Genomic DNA, 19,926 nt, shown 5'->3' on the forward strand with positions numbered 1-19,926 from the left:
GGCCAGCAGTTACCAGTCTGAAGGAAACTAGACCATTTACCTTGCTGCCTTCTATGGTTCATGAAAACCCTGGCCACTAGTCCTGCCTGTGCCACTAACCAGCAGGAGCCTCAGTCATCGTCATCACCGAACTGGGGTCAGTAGACACGTTCAGCCTTCATTATGAGGCTGACTGTCAATGAGAGCAAACACAGCAGAGTGTTTAGAAGATTCCACAGACCCAAGCCTCCAGAACACCCTGCTCCAGGCATCTCCCCTCACTTTCTCCCATCAAAGCCTCCCTCTGTTTTCCTCATGGTTTTGCTGAGTACTTGACTAATCTGATAACTAAATTTCTCAAGATTTGAAAGAATAAAACCAACTTAATAGCTCACCTCTTCTCAACGTATCTAGGTCTTGCTCAGGCTTCTAAGAAAGCCTTTATCCTTAGGGGTGGAATTTCAGATGGAGGGTGGGTTCAGGTGGGGAGATGTTCCAAGGTGAGGCTCTGACACCAGGCAACCTGTGTCCTAGTTCACAGGCATTGTGAACTTGACATTATGCTTAAGTGTAAAACAGATTATTACAGGACTCGTGGTACTTACAGATAATTTTTTTTTTAAGATTTTATTTATTTATTTGAGGGTGCCTGGGTGGCTCAGATGGTTAAGCATCTGCCTTCGGCTCAGGTCATGATCCCAGACTCCTGGGATCGGGTCCCGCATCAGGCTCCCTGCTCCTTGGGAGCCTGCTTCTCCCTCTGCCTCTCTCTCTGTCTCTGTCTCTGTCTCTCATGAATAAATAAATAAAATCTTTAAAAAAAAAAGATTAAAAAAAAGATTTTATTTATTTATTTGAGAGAGCATGAGAGAGAGCACATGAGATGGGTTAGGGTCAGAGGGAGAAACAGACTCCCCGCTGAGCAGGGAGCCTGATGCGGGACTCGATCCAGGGACTCCAGGATCATGACCTGAACTGAAGGCAGTCGCTCAACCAACTGAGCCACCCAGGCACCCTATGGATAATTATTGTAAAAAAGTACTCCCTTTATGCTGAGTGCTCTGATTATGGCATATGGGACCTTGAGATCTAATGGAGTTCTCAGATGGAGATTCCTGGTGCTTCTGTTCCATGAGGCTCAGAAAACGTTCTGCAGATTATTTTTTGATTCTTTCAATTTCCCTGCTGGTTAGGTTGAGCAGGAGAAGCAGTTCTGGTCTGAGAGTCCACAGACTGAGTCTTAGTAGCAGTCCTGCTACTGTTGTGATCTGAACTCTTCACGAATCTGTTATCCTCATTTCTAAAGTCATGATGTAGGATCAGGTATGAATGAGACAAGGCCGTTTCATGTGAGGAGAAAAGCCCATAATCAGATACAGTAAAAAGGGCTAAGTTCTGTATTAACATATAATGTGCTGTGGAAACAAAGATTCAGATTTTGCCTATAGAGCAGGGGCTGAATGTTGAGAGGACAGGTGCCATTTTAGTTAAGCCTTAAAATATAAGGGTAGAGGGGTTGAACCAAGGGCAGGGAATAGGAACGTCATAACCATGCTGGGACCAAGCAGAGCGGAGGTTCTGAGGCATCGAGGAGAATAAATGGCTATGATCCTTTGTCCTTAAGGTACCCCTGCTGACTCTGGCCTTCAGATGTTTTCCCTTCCCTCAGCCAGGTCTTTTGTCACATGAGTGAATTTGGGATGTAAGTTTAGATTTGCTTTTCCAAATGAGGTTTCTTGGAATACCAGAATCCGTTTTATAAATTCTCTTCCAGTGGCAAGTTCGGGGTTTGTTTCTGCATAGGTGAGTTCAGTCCTCAGTAGCAGTTAGTTCCAGAAAGAATACTCTAGAATCAAAGGGAGTCTCCCCTGTGCTTATTACCTATTATCACATCCATTTGGTTCATATTCTCACTCTGGGTAACCCTCGACTTTAGGCCCAAATGAGTCTTGGGGCACTGGAGTGGACTCGACCCTTCTTTGTTGCCGTCTACACCTTGTGGCACTAGATTGGTCTTCTTACAGGGACATGCTCTCTCTCCCCTTAAAGGAAAGAGGGCAGTATGAGCTTACTTAGATGACGGTGCCTAAAAGAGAGAACCCAAGTGCCCTACTTCAACAAGGCAGAGGTTTATTTCCCTCTCAGGTCAAACTGCAAGCTCCCCACAGTGGCTCTGTTGTGGATCCATGAAGTTGTCCAAGGCCAGCTCATTGTTGCATTATGCTTAGGTGTTGCTTTCCTCTGCGTGGTCCAGGATTGCTTACCACCTTGCCTTTCAGCTCTTTCTTTTAAGGGTATCACCCAGAAGTGCCACGGATCACTTCTGTTCATAGCCCTTAGGCCAGAACGTATGTCCCTGGCCCCACCTTGCTCAGGAGAAGCTGGAAAATATTCTCTTTTAAGTGGAGAAATGGGTATTGGAGAATGCATAACAGTCTCTGCCATGTGAATTAAGGCAAAAAAAAAAAGGCAGGGCTTGAGAGAGGGGTTTGTTGGAGGGCCCTGTCGGCTGGTGTTCAGGTGGGATCCATGGAGGGTTTGGGGAGCTGCTGGGAGAAGAGGCTGGGAAGGTAGGCATGGTGGAATGGTAGTGTTAAGCCACAAGCATCACCTCCTCTGGTAGGCCGTGAGAATCCCTCCAAGAACATGCCCACTTCTACTCTGCCCTTGAGCTGCTTGCTGTCCCTTCATGCAGATCAGAGCATGCTCTGGTTGCTGCTTGTCCCAGCCATGTGGCTGTGCTCTGTGGTGTATAGGCCATTCTCCCATACATGATGGTGATGTTATTCTGTGCCTTTCCCTCCCAGAAGCAGCCGTCTAATGTCCTTCTTCTCTCATAAGTTGGTGATGGTCTGGTGGAGAAATAGGGAGCAGGCTGTACAGAGGGAGAAAGAAGGGCTCTGGTACTTCTTTTTTTTTAAAAGATTTTATTTATTTATTTGGCAGAGAGAGAGACGGCGAGAGAGGGAACACAAGCAGGGGGAGTGGGAGAGGGAGAAGCAGGCTCCCCACAGAGCAGGGAGCCCGATGCGGGGCTCGATCCCAGGACCCCGGGACCATGACCTGAGCTGAAGGCAGTTGCGTACTGACTGAGCCACCCAGGCGCCCCAGGGCTCTGGTACTTCTAATGGGCACCTACAGCCTGAGGAGACAAGTGGCCATCCTAGAAAAGTCTCACCCTCTTCAGGTGACAAGCTGCTCTGTGATCCATCGCTTTGGCAGGAAATTGCTCTTTGTGCAGCCAAGCTTAGGCAATCTGGAAGAAGCTCTGCAGTCAGGCTCATATTGTGTGGGTCATGGAACAATTGGTCAGGCTGTCCAAAGAGAACTGACAGGAGACCAGTCTCACTGTCCATGGAGAGGGTATTGCAAGCAAGATAGCAAAAGCTAACATTTGAGAATTTGGCATGTGCTAGGCACTGTTCCAAGTTCTTTCCTTGTATTATCTTGTTTAATTCCTAAAACAAACCCTATGAGGTGGGTACTGTTGTGCCCAGTGATAAATTAGAAACTGAGATGCAGATGAGTTGGGTTAACTTGAACCAATATCTATACATCTAGCAGGTGGTGGAGCCACAATCTGAATCTAGTTGTAGAGCCTACACCCTCACTGTAGGCTCTGTTTCTTTCTTTTTTTTTTTTAGGATTCCAGGGAAGGATGCCCTGCCCCTGGGTCCTGGAGTGGGGAGTAGGAGTGCTTCCCCGAAGGGGACTTCCTGTGTACATGGGTAGTCCGAATGAGTTCTGCATGTTGTCACCTCGTCTGCCCCTGTACCTCAGGGAATCACCTGCATTAGCTTAGTCACTGCTGGACATTTGTCCTTCTGAGCTCTGCCACCTCAGGCCACATGTGACTACACAGTTTTCAGCCGGAAGCCAGGGTGAGACTCTGGAGATTTTCTCTCTTCCCTCTGCATTCATAGACCTCTATAGAACAACTTCCTAGAATAGCTCTTCTTTTATCTTCATTGTTTACTCCTCTAATTGAAGGCTTTGGAGGGAACTCTTTAAAGCTTAAGGTGACCATATTTCAGACCAGCTGCAAGACTTGAGAAGCTTTTAGGTACAAGTAACAGGAAATCGTATTTGAATTGACTCTACAATCAAGAGGGTGTGTTGGTTCACATAATGGGGCAGTCCAGGGGAGGTATGGCTCCAGGACTGTCTTACCATCTCGCCCCTCAGTGCTGTTTTCAGGCTGGATACCTTGTGGTCATAGGGTGGTAGCCAGTATCATTTAAGACTCCATACTGCTTCAGTCAAATCTAACAAGAGAGTAAAAACATATCCTTTTTATAAATGTTGGACCAGAATCCCACATGTGGGTCAGATCAGTCCATTGTCATCCCTGCCTTAGGAACCAGTTGGCCAGCCTCAGATTATCTAAGCCTAAGATTGTGACCAGGGCTATGGGATTACTCTTACTGATTTAACTGAGCGTGGAGTCAATCCTGTTCAAAGCCCTTACACTCTGCTCAGTGAAGGAGGGGTAGAAGAGATTCTGGGAGATAGATATCTCCTACACCCAGCAGGTGCAAGATGAGAAAAGAAACCTGCAGAGCCAGGAAACCAGGTGGTGGTGGTGTTGAACTACAAAGCAGATCCATGCCCTGTTTCCTATTTCAGGGACCATGCACAGGGCCCAAATCCTCAGAGGTCTGAGTTCTCCTTTTCCGTTTAGCAATCTACATGATCTTGCAGCTTCTCTGGATTTCACTTCCTCCTCTGTTGAGTGGTAATAATACTAAGGTATAGCTGCATTTTATGCAAAATTATCAGTTTGAAGTTGTATGATATAGAAAGTCTTATGTGCAAAATTTGAATTAATGCAAATCCTAAGAAACTGAGAAAATTCATTAGCCATGTGATTTCAGAGCTGGTAGGCCAATGAGAGTGTTCATTATGTCTTCATTTTATGGAAATGTTCGTCATGAATTATGTGACTTTGAATAATGTGGGGACTTCAGGAATCCCTTGTATGGAACAGCCCCATTCTTCTTTTACTGCCTTTTGGGTTCCCTAAAGGGTGTAATGCTGTTTTATAAAATGTAAAATGAGGGGTGCCTGGGTGGCTCATTCGTTAAGTGTCTGCCTTTGGTTCAGGTCATGATCCCAGGGTCCTGGGATCGAGCCCCGCATCAGGCTCCCTGCTCCGCGGGAAGTCTGCTTCTCCCTCTCCCACTCCCACTGCTTGTGTTCCCTCTCTTGCTGTGTCTCTCTCTGTCAAATAAATAAATAAAATCTTAAAAAATAAAATAAAATGTAAAATGAAAACAGACCAAAAAAACCTCCCATACTTAGATGATAACTGGGTATGTCCTGGTACTTGGCAGTTTATACCCTACATCTTGACCCTCTCAAGAATCCACCAAGGTGATCTCTCTTCTTCAGCCACTTCTACTGATTGGGTTAATGCCGTTAGCCTTTCGGTAAACTCATGGATATAGTTACTTTAATTTGGAGGTCATTAAAACCTGAGTTTACAAATAAAAAACTGGATTGGGCAGCAGTTTCTATATGTTTGTGTGTGACGATATATCAACTACTTTTTTTTTACAGAGATTTAAAAAAAGATTTTATTTATTTGTCAGCAAGAGCGAGTGAGCGAGAGAGAGCACAAGTAGAGGAAGTGGCAAGCAGAGGGAGAAGCGGGGCTCCCTGCTGAGCAAGGAGCCTGATGTGGGACAATATATCAACTTCTATTACTCCTTTACTCAGATGCTCCCAGTGGCCTCCTAAGTCACTTGTAGTAAAGACCAACTTCCTTACAGGGCCCTACATGATCTGCTTCTAGCCATATCATCTCTCCCTCAACCAAATTCTAATTTCAGTTCCAGTGGAGACATGCAGGCCTCCTTGCTATTTATTGATTTCAAATTCCAATTGTTCATTGCTAATATATAGGAAACTAGTGGACTTTTGTATATTAACCTCGTTTCTTTGCAACCTTGCTATGATCACTCTTAGTTCCAGCAGGTTTTTTGTTTGTTTTTGGCCAGTTCTTTGGGATTTTCTAAATAGACAGTCCTGTCTCTGCAAACAAAGATAGTTTTACTTCTTCCTTTCTAATGTGTGTTAAGGAGCCAGCACGAGAGCAGGGGGCGGGGCAGAGTGGGAGGGAGAGAAAATACTCAAGCTGACTAGGTGCTGAGAGTGGAGCCCAACTTGGGGCTTGATTCCATGACCACAAAATCAAGAGTCGGATGCTTAATCGACTGAGCCACCCAGGCGCCCCATGAGTTGTGTTTTTTATATCTGAGGAAAACTGTTCTCAGGATCAGAGGAAAGTAAGTATTGTTGATAGCTTTTGTAAAATTCAGGAGGCATTTGACAGTGTTTTGCTAATCAACTGTATGACCTTGGCCAGGTCAACTTCTTTGGACGTTGGTTTCTTGATCTTAAATTGAGTATTTTTGTAAATTAGACTAAGGTATTTTCTAGAGTTCTTGTTCGTTGAACTTTGTTTCTCAGTTGTGGAGTACTGTAACTGGGAGGGAACTTAGAGACCCTTAAATCCTGTGTTTAGCCAGTTGATTAACTTCTGTCTGTAGAGCCCAGACTTGCCAGCTAGGAGGGCAGCACACTATCCTCTCTGATGGTTCCTGGATGCCCATTTGGGAGAGGGGCCTGGGCTGCAGTGTTGACATGGTGATGAAGAGCCAGATGAACCTGTTTTCAGATATCTGCTTGATGTCAGGCGGGGGCCTTCACCTCACTGAGCTTTACTTTCCCCATCTGTAAAATGAAAATGATATACACAGGTTGTTGTTAGGATTAAATGAGATGTTTGTGGTTTCTTTGCACACAAGTGCTTAGTTAAAATCATTTGAATCTGATTGTTTACCTTACCCCATAACTGCTTTGTGATCATCTTGATTCCACATCAGAATCACTTGGAGAGTGTTTCTGATGCCCTTGGAAACCATGCTAAGTGAAAGAAGCCAGACATAGGAGGTCACATATTATGTGATTGCATTTATATGAAATGTCTGGAGTAGATACATCTGTAGCCACAGATGCGGAATGGTGCTCACCAGGGGTTGAGGGGCTGGGGAGAAACTGCTTAGTGGTAAAGAATTTTCCTTACGAGTGATGGGAATGTTTTGCAGCTAGGTAGAGCTGGTTGCACAACATGGTGAATGTACTACATACCACTGGATTTTTTTTTTTTTACAGCTTTGTTGAAGCTTAATTGTGCAGTGAACTGCCCGTATTTATTTATTTATTTATTTATTTATTTATTTATTTATTTATTAAGATTTTATTTATTTGAGAGAGAGAGAGAGAATGAGAGATAGAGAGTATGAGAGGGAAGAGGGTCAGAGGGAGAAGCAGACTCCCTGCTGAGCAGGGAGCCTGATGCGGGACTCGATCCTGGGACTCCAGGATCATGACCTGAGCCGAAGGCAGTCGCTTAACCAACTGAGCCACCCAGGCGCCTGAACTGCCCGTATTTAAAGTGTACAATTTGAAGAGCAACCCAGTCAAGATAGTAAACCCATCTTTTGCCTCCCAGACTTTCCCTATGCCTCTTTTTAATTCCTCCTTTCTACTCCTCCCTTCCTCTCATCAGGCACTGTTTTGTAATTTTTATTTTTATTTATTTTTTTAAGATTTTATTTATTTATTTGACAGAGCACAAGCAGGTGGAATAGCAGGCAGAGGGAGAGGGAGAAGCAGGTTCCCCGCTGAGCAAGGAGCCCAATGTGGGGCTCGATCCCAGGACACTGGGATCATGACCTGAGCCGAAGCCAGTCGCCCAACCAACTGAGCCGCCCTGGCGCCCCTTGGGCACTAAAATAGACTACTTTTCATCTAGAATTTTATACAAATGGAGTCATACAGATACTAGATTTTATCTGGCTCCTTTCATTTAGCATACTTCTCTTGAGATTCACTTAGGTTGCTGCGCCTACTAATACTTCATGCTTTTATTGCTGAAAAGTATTCCATTGTGTGAACACACCACAAATGATTCATTCATTTGCTGATGGACATTTGGGCATTTTTTACTTTGTGTGATTACAGTTACAGCTTCAGTGGGCGTTCATCTACATGTCTCTGTGTGGACACGGTACCCCTTCTCGAGTAAATATCTAGGAGTAGAGTGGTTAGGTCCTCTAGATTATGTGTGCTTAAACCCTTCTTGACATCTATAGAGTAAGGCTTGATCAGTTATATGAAATACTATGGACACATTTGATAAGCAAAACAACTGGATTTTTGCAATGGTAAGGCTGTTGTTAACTTTGAAAACTGAAAACAGTCTCAGAGTGGTAGGTGGGAAGATTTTTAGAATAGAATTAGGAAAAACTGAAGTGAGAAGTTTGGACAGGGAGTGTTGATGACTTGAGTTTGCTGTGAGGAGTAGCAGAGAATGAAGTTGTGGTATTTGGAAGGTGCGTATTGTTCATTTTTAAATGGGTAATTTTATGTTATGTGAATTGTGCTTCAATTATTAAAAAAAAGAACATCTTGACATGCAGGTCACACCGTAAGCCACATAAATCAGCATCTCTGTGGGTGGGACCTGGGCACTCACTTTTTTTTTTTTTTTAACGATTTTATTTGACAGAGAGAGACACAGAGAGGGAACACAAGCAGGGCGAGTGGGAGAGGGAGAAGCAGGCTTCCCGCCAAGCAGGGACCCCGATGCGGGGCTTGATCCCAGAACCCTGGGATCATGACCTGAGCTGAAGGCAGACGCTTAACGACTGAGCCACCCAGGCTCCCCTGGGCACTCACTTTTTAAAAATCTTACCTGGTGATTGTAGTATGTAGCCAGTGAGGAGTTGTGATCTAAGTAGGGTTGGCAAACTTAATCTGTAGAGGGCCAGACAAATACTTTCAGCTTTGAGGGCCATAAAGTCTCCATCTTCACTCCTCAACTCTGCTGTTGAAGCATGAAAGCAGCCATCATCAATATGTAACGAATGAGCATGGTGTGTTTCAATAAAACAAAATAACAGGCAGTGGGCCAGAGTTTGCCCACCGTTGATCTAAAGGCTAGATGATGGAGAAGGGGTTCCAGAGCCTTGAGGGGGATAGAAGGTAACCTCGTAGGCAGAACCAGATCCAGAACTCTGTTCCTTTGCCTGTTTTAGTTCTTCACATTGGACATACTTACTTGAGAATGAACATCTTAGCGATGGAAACAAGATGTTAGAAAGTCAAGACTTACACTTATTTTTAATTCCAGCTGCAAAAGACAAGGAAAAGAATAAAGAGAAGAAATTCAAAGAGTTTGTGAGAGTGAAGCCAAAGAAAAAAAAGAAAAAGAAAAAGAAAACCAAACCTGGTAATTTTCCCCTGGGGTGTTTCACTTGGGTTTCCTACCATGGGTTGGGGAGGGGTTGCTTTGTCTCCTGGCCTCTGAACTTGCACTGAGGAGAGGGGGGGCCAGCAGGCCTTTAAGGGAGCTTGTGGGCTCAGCCTGGCATGGACCTTGGCAGGGGAGGAGTCTATTCATCCTGGGTATTACAAGGCCACATTGGCATTTAGGAAGACCTTTCTTTCTGCACTGGCCAGTGTGCCCTGTCATAGGGTAGTGCATGTGAAAGTATTATAATAGAGGATATGCAGATGAATGATTGTATTTGCACACACAACTCATTTTTTTAAGATTTTATTTATTTATTTGACAGAGACACAGCGAGAGAGGGAACAGAAGCAGCGGGAGTAGGAGAGGGAGAAGCAGGCTTCCCGCTGAGCAGGGAGCCTGATGCAGGGCTCGATCCCAGGACCCTGGGATCATGACCTGAGCCGAAGGCAGACAACAACTGAGCCACCCAGGCACCCCTTAAGATTTTATTTTATTTTTTTTTTAAAATTTTTTATTGTTATGTTAATCACCATATATTACATAATTTGTTTTGGTGTACTGTTCCATGATTCATTGTTTGTTCATAACACCCAGTGCTCCATGCAGAACGTGCCCTCCTCAATACCCATCACCAGGCTAACCCATCCCGCCACCCAAGATTTTATTTTTAAGTAATCTCTACACCCAATGTGGGACTCTTACGACCCCAAATCAGTAGTCGCATGCTCCACTAACTGAGCCAGGCAGGCACCCCTTGTACACTCAACTCTTTTTTTTTTTTAAGATTTATTTATTTATTTGAAAGAGTAAGAGCTGGGGCGGGAGGGGCAGAGGGAGAGGGACAGAGATTCTTTTTTTAAAAGATTTTATTTATTTATTTGAGAGAGAGAGCATAAGTGGGCTGAGGGTTGGAGGGAGAAGCAGACTCCCCACTGAGCAGGGAGCCCAATGTGGGACTTGATCCTAGGACTCCGGGATCATGACCTGAGCTGAAGGCAGATGCTTAATGACTGAGCCACCTAGGTGCCCAGGGACAGAGATTCTTTTTTTTTTAAGATTTTATTTATTTATTTGACAGACACAGCGAGAGAGGGAACACAAGCAGGGGCAGTGGAAGGGGGAGAAGCAGGTTTCCTGCAGAGCAGGGATCCCGATGCGGGGCTCGATTCCAGGTCCCTGGGACCATGACCTGAGCCAAAGGCAGATGCTTAATGACTGAGCCACCCAGGCGCCCCAGGGACAGAAATTCTTTTTTTTTTTTTTTAAAGATTTTATTTATTTATTTGACAGAGAGACAGCGAGAGCAGGAACACAAGCAGGGGGAGTGGGAGAGGGAGAAACAGGCTTCCCGCTGAGCAGGGAGCCCGATGTGGGGCTCGATCCCAGGACCCTGGGATCATGACCTGAGCCAAAGGCAGACGCTTAACGACTGAGCTGCCCAGGCACCCCCAGGGACAGAGATTCTTAAGCAGACTCCGCACTGAGTGCAGAGCCCAACGTGAGGCTCAATCTCATGACCCTAAGATCACAACCTGAGCTGAAACCAAGAGTCACATGCTTAACTGACTGCACCATCCAGGTGCCCCTACACACAACTCTTAAACACGTATCTCTGAACCCTTTCAATAAAGGATTTACTTCTTTTTTTTTTTAAAGGTTTTATTTATTTGAGAGAGAGAGAGAATGAGAGATAGAAAGCACGAGAGGGAAGAGGGTCAGAGGGAGAAGCAGACTCCCTGCTGAGCAGGAAGCCCGATGTGGGACTCGATCCCGGGACTCCAGGATCATGACCTGAGCCGAAGGCAGTAGCTTAACCAACTGAGCCACCGAGGCGCCCCAATAAAGGATTTACTTTTTGAAGAGTGTGTGTCTAGCTCCTACAAGGATGTTAAGAAAATAAGCGTTCCAACCTTGGGAGACAAAGGGATGCCATGTTTTATTCTTATCTTTTGGTTTAGAAAAACAATCTTATTAGAAAAAAAGGGGAGAAGGGTGATATTGAGAAAGCTTTTGGTTTTGAGGTTCTTGGAGGTAGCTAGAAGTTTTTATCCCTAAATCTGTCCTCCACACCCCTTTGTAGTTGAATTGCTCCTCTGCCATGGAGTTGTTTGAACAGTGGGGCTGTTGGTTGGGTGGGGTTGATTCTGGAATGCCCTGATGATACGTGGGGGTGCTGATTCCTTTTTGATCCTATCTTCCAGAATGCCCTTGCAGTGAGGAGATCAGTGATACCTCTCAGGAACCATCTCCACCCAAAGCATTTGCTGTCACCAGGTGTGGGTCCTCACATAAGCCTGGGGTCCATATGAGTCCACAGCTCCATGGCTCGGAATCTGGAAACCATAAAGGGAAAGTGAAAGTATCCGGTAAGGAGACTGTCGGCTGACTTGATCATTTGTATAGCATTATAGTCGGAGAAGGCTGGATTTATGTTGACACTGTAACTTACTCCCCAGGCCCTCTGCAAGTACACTCTGTTATATTTTCAAAATAAAGAAGTACATCAAATAAAACAAAGGCTATTAGCTGTGCCTTTCCTGAACTTTCCTTCTCTCCAACTTCGGTTTTAGTTGAATGCCTCTTAGGTACCTCCAGGGCAGTATATCTGTAACCCCCAAAATCCATTATACCCCATCCTCTTGCATACCTGCCCTTCTCATTGCTCCATTTCTTATTGATGGACTCTGCATCTAATCTGGTTGCTTGGGGAAATCTGAATCAACCTTGAAGGTGCTTCTTTTCCAGCAATTTAGAGGGTGATTGTGAGTTTGGAAGGAGTTAATAAGTATATGGAAAGTGCTTACAACAGTGGTACAAAGTGCGTGATCAGTAAAGGTTAGTAATTATAACTAATCAGGCGCCAACATCTAGTGATTCTAGTTCTGATTATCCCTGGAATCTGTCCCTTCTTCATTTCCTACTCTCGACAGAGTTTTAAAGGTGGCTCTGGGTGTAGACTTGACAGTAAGCCAGATCCTGGCTGGAAGGGATGAGGTTGAGGAACATGTTTGAGTCATTAGGATGATGATCTGTGTAGTTCATGGGGAGTTGCAGCCACTCTGCCAGTGAGCTCTGTGACCTTGAGCTGCCACTTACTTTGGGCTTCACTCTCAGTAAAATGAGGAATAGAGTTCGGTTCATCAGCAGGCAGCATACGTCATTTGGGCTGTTGCTAGATGACAGGCCCAAGGGACAGATTGGAGTTCCTGTTTCCCAGCTCTGTGAAAGTTCATAGAGGAGTGGGGCTGTATAGTCACTTCCACTCTTGACATTCTAAGTTTTTGAAAATTTTATAACTATAATTTAAAATAGTGACTGTTGTTTTTCCTTTCCTCTCAGAGGAGGATAATCTGAGTGAGTCCTCTTCTGAGAGCTTTCTTTGGAGCGATGAGGAATATGGTCAAGATATTGATGTGACCACCAACCCAGATGAGGAACTCGATGGGGACGACCGCTATGATTTTGAAGTGGTCCGCTGCATCTGTGAGGTTCAGGAGGAAAATGACTTCATGATTCAGGTAGGTAGAGCTTCCAGGAGACAGGCATAGAGAAACACAAACTGGTCCTTGGAGGGAATTTTGAGGGACTGCAGTTTGAGTACAGCAAACATAGAGTCATGTTAGAAGCCCCAGCCAGATAGGCAGTATTACCAGCAGCACATTGAGCTTACTTTTTAGTTCAGCTTCCTCTGAATCTCAGGCTGGTGTAAATAGCCTATTAATAGGATGAGAGAGGACTTGAAATATCACTGAGTCTAAAAGTCTCATGCTCTGCTTGGGGCAGCTGGGACCCACAAATGAGAAGGGCCTTGCCTGTGGTCACACAGTGAGGAGTTGAACATCAGGGATCTGAATCTCTGGAGTGGCAGTTGAATCTTCCTATGGTCCCTTACTTTCTCTCTGATGTAAAATTTCTATATGGCCTTATGAAATGGAGGCCAGTTTCATAAGTTGTCTGTTTCTTGTTCTTTATTTTCCTGACATTTGTATCTGTCATCTCTATCTCTGGGATGTGCCTGTGGGGTAGGCCTCCCTGCCTGCTGGCGGAGAGCATCATTGGCCAGCACCTGCTTGCCTCTGGCCCTTTTCTTGCTCTTAATGACAGTTCTGGTGAGGTGGCTGCTGGCTGGCTGACTCCAGAGGCTGTCATAAATACCCTGCTTGTCTAGGCAGTTGCCCGGACTGTCTAGGGCACCTGAGTTTTTCAAGTAAGTCATGGTTATATTGGTTAGGATTCTTTGGGAATTTCTTTGTTTTTCAGTAGCCTTCGTGGTAACTTCTGGGAATTCAGAGTACATAAATGGTTTCAAGTAGTACCTGATATTTATGACATTTAGTAAGCCTTAGGTCAGTGGTTTTCAAACCTTTTCAACATCAGAACCCATTTTCCTAATGGATTCTTTCATAGAACTACAAAATATATCACAAGTTTAAAAGCAGTAGTTTTGAAAGTTCAAAATAGATCATCTTCAGTTTTGAGTTCAGAAATGTGAATGGTGTGCTTTTTCCCATGAAGTCTGACACGCATTCAGGGTTGTGTGTGACAGTTGCCAACTTGAAGCATTTCAGTGACTTGATAGTTTTTCTCTTTTTGTGAGACATGGCCATTTATCTGGGTGACTTTTCCTGAATAGCATACTGTGTGGTCACCGATTAATCAGAGATGGGAGGGAAAGCTTTGTTCCGAGTGTAGCACAATACTGAGCTAACCTAGCAGTACAGTTATGTGTACTGGTGGGTCATGTTGTCTTTAAGTTTGGGACACATTTGAGTGTGCATTTTTTGTTTTAATTTTAAAACAGTCTTATTTTTAAAAAGATACCCATTTGCAGAACCTCTGAAGCTCAGTGGACTACAATTTGGAAACTCTTACACAACATGGAAACTGTCATTTAAGTAGAATTTTTTTTAAGTTTGGTTTTTAAAAGGATGTTGAAGATGGTTAGTTTTTATCCTGTCTCTCTGGGCATGTGGTCAGTTCTGGTCTTGGAAGCCTGATTTGGTCTTCATTTGTCCATAGAAATCTTTAGTGGGTGAGTAATGAAGGCCCTTCTTGGTAGGGCTATTCCAGCTAATCAGTAGAAGAGACCTAGTTCTGATCCACTTGTACTTTTCCCATTGACTTTTCTATAAGTAGCAAGGATGATGGGGTGTTCAGGGAGGTAGAGCTTGGTGTGGCATTATGTCCTCTATGAGGAAACTTAAGTTTGGAGCTGTTGAGGCCATACCGGCTGTTACAGGAGAGTCAGGAACTGACTTTCATCTCCAGCTTCCCAGGCTCTGCATGGCTTTCCCCTAGCTTAGCTCAGCTCAACGCTTGTGGCTTCCTGTGGTATTGTGGTGGTGATGAGCTCACTTCAGAACACTTCATGTTTTGCTGCAGAAGACTTTTCTCTGCTGTCCACTTGCTGTCCAGCTGTCTTTGTGGTATAGAGGGACAGTTTTTTACTTTCCCTGTCATTATGAGCAATGTACCTTTTCCATTCAGTAACTTTAGCAAAAGGCATACATTTGGAGGGAGCTCTGGAACAAATGAAATTTAAACTTTCTAAATGTATTCATCATCTAGTTTTAAATGTATTCATCGTCTAGGAAGATCCAATGATTATTTTTTAAATAAATTTTTTTACTTACATTGGTAATTTGCACTACCCTAGAATACATTTAGAGTTTGTTTCCTAGAAGGTGCATATATTACTTTAGAGGAGTAATTTTCTCTGAACATTTTCTTTTCTTTTTTTTTTTTAAGATTTTTATTTATTTATTTGACAGAGAGATAGCGAGAGCAGGAACACAAGCAGGGGGTGTGGGAGAGGGAGAAGCAGGCTTCCTGCCGAGCAGGGAGCCCGATGTGGGACTCGATCCCAGGACTCTGGGATCATGACCTGAGCCGAAGGCAGACGCTTAACGACTGAGCCACCCAGGCGCCCTGAACATTTTCATTATTTGATTGATACTAACATTACTCAAGTAAATTATTGTTTGATTTTATTTACCAGTGCTAATAATTTAAATCATTGGGAGGTTAAAATCTTACTTAATAATCATCAATATTTGAGAAATCTGGGTACCACATAAAAATGAACCTCAGAAAATCCATTTGATATTTTATTTTATTATTTTATTTATTTATTTATTTATTTATTTATTTATTATTTATTAAAATTATTTTAATTTTCTAGGGCAGGTTTGGGCAAACTTTTTCTTAAAGGACTAGGTGATAAATATTGTAGGCTTTGAGGGCCATGTGTTCTTTATTGCAGCTATTCAGCTTAGCCCCAATCAGCCATAGGCATTATGTAATAAGTGAGCATGGATGTGTTCATATGATACTTTACTTATAAAAACAGGACTTGAACTGAATTTAGCCTCTTGGCTGTAGTTTGCTTTAGACTAACAAATATGTAGTAGGTGCCAAACCCAGTAAAAGTTGTGTAGCAGTTTTTTGTTTTTTGTTTTTAAAGATTTTATTTATTTATTTGAGAGAGAGTGCAGGAGAAGGAGTAGGGTCAGAGGGAGAAGCAGACTCCCCACTGAGCAGGGAGCCTGATGTGGGACTCGATCCTGGGACTCCAGGATCATGACCTGAGCCAAAGGCAGTCGGTTAACCAACTGAGCCACCCAGGCGCCCCTGTGTAGCAGTTTTAACCGGAAGTCCATTTTAAAAGCTTTGTTTGTTTTAAAATTTGTATTATTTGTTTGTTGCTAGCTAGAGCATTCATGCAGTTCAAAGTCAAAAAAGTATACCTAGGTATAGAGAAAAAAAATCTGACCCCCACCTCCCCTTCATGGGAAGCACCCTTTATCAGCTTCTTGTGTAGCATTCTGGAAACACTCTGTGGCTAACAAATACATTCTCTTACTCCCCCCTCCCCTTTTTTATTTGGTGGTAAAAAAAACATAAAATTTTACCATTTTTAAGTGTGTGTGGCATTAGATGAGTACATTTACATTGCTGTGCAACCATCTTTTTTTTTTTTTTAACACAAATGTTACTTTATATGTAGTATTTTCGATATCTTTTCTCATTTAACAATACATAAGTTGAAGCCCGTTTCATTTTCAAACATAAAAAAGCTTCGGGCGCCTGGGTGGCTCAGTCGTTAAGCGTCTGCCTTCAGCTCAGGTCATGATCCCAGGGTCCTGGGATCGAGCCCCGCATCTGGCTCCCTGCTCAGCCAGGAGCCTGCTTCTCCCTCTCCCACTCCTCCACTTGTGTTCCCTCTCTAGCTGTCTCTCTCTCTCTGTCAAATAAATAAATAAAATCTTTAAAAAATAAAATAAAAATAAAAATCTTCTTTATTCTTTTTAATGGCTGCATAATGGATGGATCATAATTTATTTAACCACTTTCCATGTTGATCACATTTAGATTGTTTCTCACCTTAACAGTAATGTAATGAATAATTTTGTGTAAGTACACCTGTTGGGCCAAGTTTTGGAAGTAGAATTCCTGGGCCACAGTTTATATGCATTTATAATTTTGATAAATATTTTTGTCATGGCAATATTATATAAACTTTCCCTGGAGCCTGTACCAATGAACAGTCCTTAGGAGCACCCTTTTCAGTATAGGATATTATCAAACTTTATCTTTGCTTTGCTCTTCAGATAAGTGAGAAAAAGTGGTGCCTGGGTAGCTCAGTCCGTTGAGTATGTGACTCTTGATTTCAGCTCAGTTCATGATCTCAGGGTCGTGAGACTGAGCCCCTGGTCAGGCTCCACACTCAGCAGGGAGTCTGCTTGAGATTTTTCTCTCCCTCTCCCTCTGCCCCTCCCCCTGCTGGCATGCCATGCATGTTCTCTCTCTCTCTCAAATAAAAAAAAAAAATCTTAAAAAGATAAGTGAAAAAATAGTCTATTGGTATAGCCATTTTGTAATTTTTTAAAAAAGGTATTTATTTATTTGAGAGAGAGCAAGCAGGAGCACGAGCAGGGGGAGGGACACAGGGAGAAGGAGTAGCAGACTCCCAGCTGAGCGGGGAGCCTGATGTGGGGTTCGATCCCAGGACCCTGGTGAAGGCAGCTGCTTAACTGAGTGCCCTGTAATTTATTTTTAAATAAATTTTTAAAAAATTTCATACTTGTAGCATTTGGAAAATGCAGAAAATCACAAAGAAGAAAACAATTACCCAGATTATTTTTACTGAGAGAGAAGCACTGTTAATATTCTAGAATACACATACACATGTATATATAAATGAAAATTATGCTCTGTAAATAATTTTTCATGAGAATAACACTTTTAGGATAAAAGCAAATGTTTATTATAAAAACTTCAGGCAGTATATAAATGTATAAAGAATTACTTGATATTTATATGTAATCCCCAAACCTAGGAATACTAATGTGTATGCATATTATTAGTCTGGTTGATTTCACAGTAATTATATTAATTCAAGTAACTGTTCATTAATTCTTTTAGTGGATGATTTGAACATCTTTTTATTTTTTTATTTTATTTTATATTTTTTAAAGATTTTATTTATTTATCTGACAGAGAGAGACACAGTGAGAGAGGGAACACAAGCAGGGGGAGTGGGAGAGGGAGAAGCAGACTTCCCACTGAGCAGGGAGCCCGATGTGGGGCTTGATCCCAGGACCCTGGGATCATGACCTGAGCCGAAGGCAGACGCTTAATGACTGAGCCACCCAGGCACCCCTGAACATCTTTTTAAGAATCAGATATTATCCTTTGACCTGTGTGTTCATGTGCTTTATCCATTTTTCTGTTGGATAGTTGGTCATTTTCCCACTCATTTGTATAGGCTTTTTTATAGACCTTGTTTTGTATTCGCTGAAAGAACAGTTACAACTACTTGTACCCACTTTGTCATCTGTCTTTTGACTTTCACATTTTTTGTTTGTTTTTATGAGTCAACTATATCAAACTTTTCTTTAATGAATTCTGAAATTTGGATAATAGTTGCTTCCTTATTGGAAGTTAATAAAAGTTTATAGAAAAATTTGTAACAGAATTCTCTCATGGTTGATTCTGGTACTTTTGAAGTTTCAGTTACTCTTCTTAGAGCGATGTAAATATTTGATCCACCTGGAATTTATCCTGGTATAAGGTGTGAGGGCCATGGCTACCCAGTTGTCCCAACACCATGCCCCATTTCCGTATGTATTTGGATTGCTTTTTGGCTTCTCCTTTTCCATCTCTTTGCTTATACAATTCTATTTTAATTATTTTACCTTTATAATATTTTTAAAATATCTTACAGGGCTAGTACCCCCTTTTGTTCTTTTTTACAAATTTCCTGGCTATTAATTTTAGGATCAGCTTATCCAGTTCTATAGCTATTAATTTATTATTTATTTGATACTACATTATTTTTATAAATTTACCTAAGGAGAAAGGACTTCCTTATGATTAAGACTGTTGCTATCCAGGAATAAGATATTCCTTACCAATGACTTAAGTCTTTGTGTCCTTTAAATAGTATTTTAAAATTTTCTTCACAGAGATCTTGCATGTTTTATTCTTAGATATTCTTGGATATCTTAGATATTCTATTCTTAGATAGTCTTAGGTTTATTCTTAGATATTTTATCTTTTCAGTTATTATTCTCGTTCATTTCTAAATTTAAACTCTTAGAAATGAATAATGTCTTTTAGCCAAACCCATACGAAAGAAGTTATTTTGAAGTTTTCAACTTAGCTGTATTTGAATTTTAGTGAATCCCAGTTCTCAAGAAATTTCAAAAGTTATTGGTGAGACAGACTTTCATTCTTAATTCTGTTTTCTGCAACAACTCTTTGTTATTGTGCAGCCTTTACTTTCCCCGAGTCTTAGTTTCTTCATCTGTAAATTAAAGAATCTGGATCGGATCTTAGCTAAAGTCTGTCTTCCAGCTTTGCCTCTGTTGATTCTGATGCAGTTAGCTTCCTAGAGGATTCATATCTGCCCAGGAAAGCCCTCTTGATGCTAGGGCCTGTCTGACTCCAGACAGCCAAGGACTGTCTGAGCTTTGGACCTTAGTCCCTTGTGGCCAGGCTGGTGGCCCACCCTCAAAGGCCATGCTGGGAAGGAAGCTCATTGTCCACCCTCCAGAGCTATCCATTTGGTTGCATAGTTAAAGGCTTAGGGTCCTGGTTTGAGATTCCATGAAGTGTCCTAGTATCTCATTTGGCATCGTTTTTTCTTTCCATTCTCTCCAGATCCTTAGCCCTTAGGCTTACTACCCTCAGGCCATCCATGCAACTTCTATGCTGCCCTCACTGTCTCCTCCTTTCTTTCCCTCTCTGCCTCCTGTCCCTCCTTCTCCCCATTCTCCCTCTAGCCCCTTATCCGGGTAAGACAGTGGAGCCTCAGGGTAAAAGAACTACTAGCTTTACCATTACACAGGCCTGTGTTCTGATCCACTGTTGCCTCTCTTCAGCTGTGTGACCTTTGGTAAGATTTAGAGAGAATAAACTCCAAGTGCTAGCATGTGATTATTCCAGAAGGTATCAAAGTAAATCAGGTTGCCCAGTTGTAGTAGTAATAGGTGCATGAAGGCTGTGTGCTGGGCTCTTTGATGGGTGTTTTTATGTGACCCCGTGATTCCTCACAAACAGCCCCCATGGTCAGTAGGAAGAGTACCCCATTTTGCAAGTGGGGAAGACTAAAGCCCAGGGAG

At 42.8% G+C, this 19,926-nt stretch overlaps 1 protein-coding gene across 3 annotated transcripts in view; it reads left to right on the forward strand.

Moving 5' to 3' along the window:
- The window catches only part of PHF20 (PHD finger protein 20), a 146,001-nt gene that overhangs the window by 108,139 nt on the left and 17,936 nt on the right, over positions 1-19,926 (forward strand). For 2 of the 3 annotated variants that reach the window (XM_027621550.1, XM_027621552.1), the window contains exons 11-13: positions 9,179-9,277; positions 11,503-11,667; positions 12,641-12,819. In XM_027621550.1, coding sequence (XP_027477351.1) covers positions 9,179-9,277; positions 11,503-11,667; positions 12,641-12,819 — 443 coding nt within the window. The remainder of the gene's footprint in view (positions 1-9,178; positions 9,278-11,502; positions 11,668-12,640; positions 12,820-19,926) is intronic. The other variant, XM_027621551.1, reaches the window with a different exon arrangement.

Source organism: Zalophus californianus, chromosome 8 (assembly GCF_009762305.2).
Source record: "Zalophus californianus isolate mZalCal1 chromosome 8, mZalCal1.pri.v2, whole genome shotgun sequence".
Taxonomy (NCBI): domain Eukaryota; kingdom Metazoa; phylum Chordata; class Mammalia; order Carnivora; family Otariidae; genus Zalophus; species Zalophus californianus.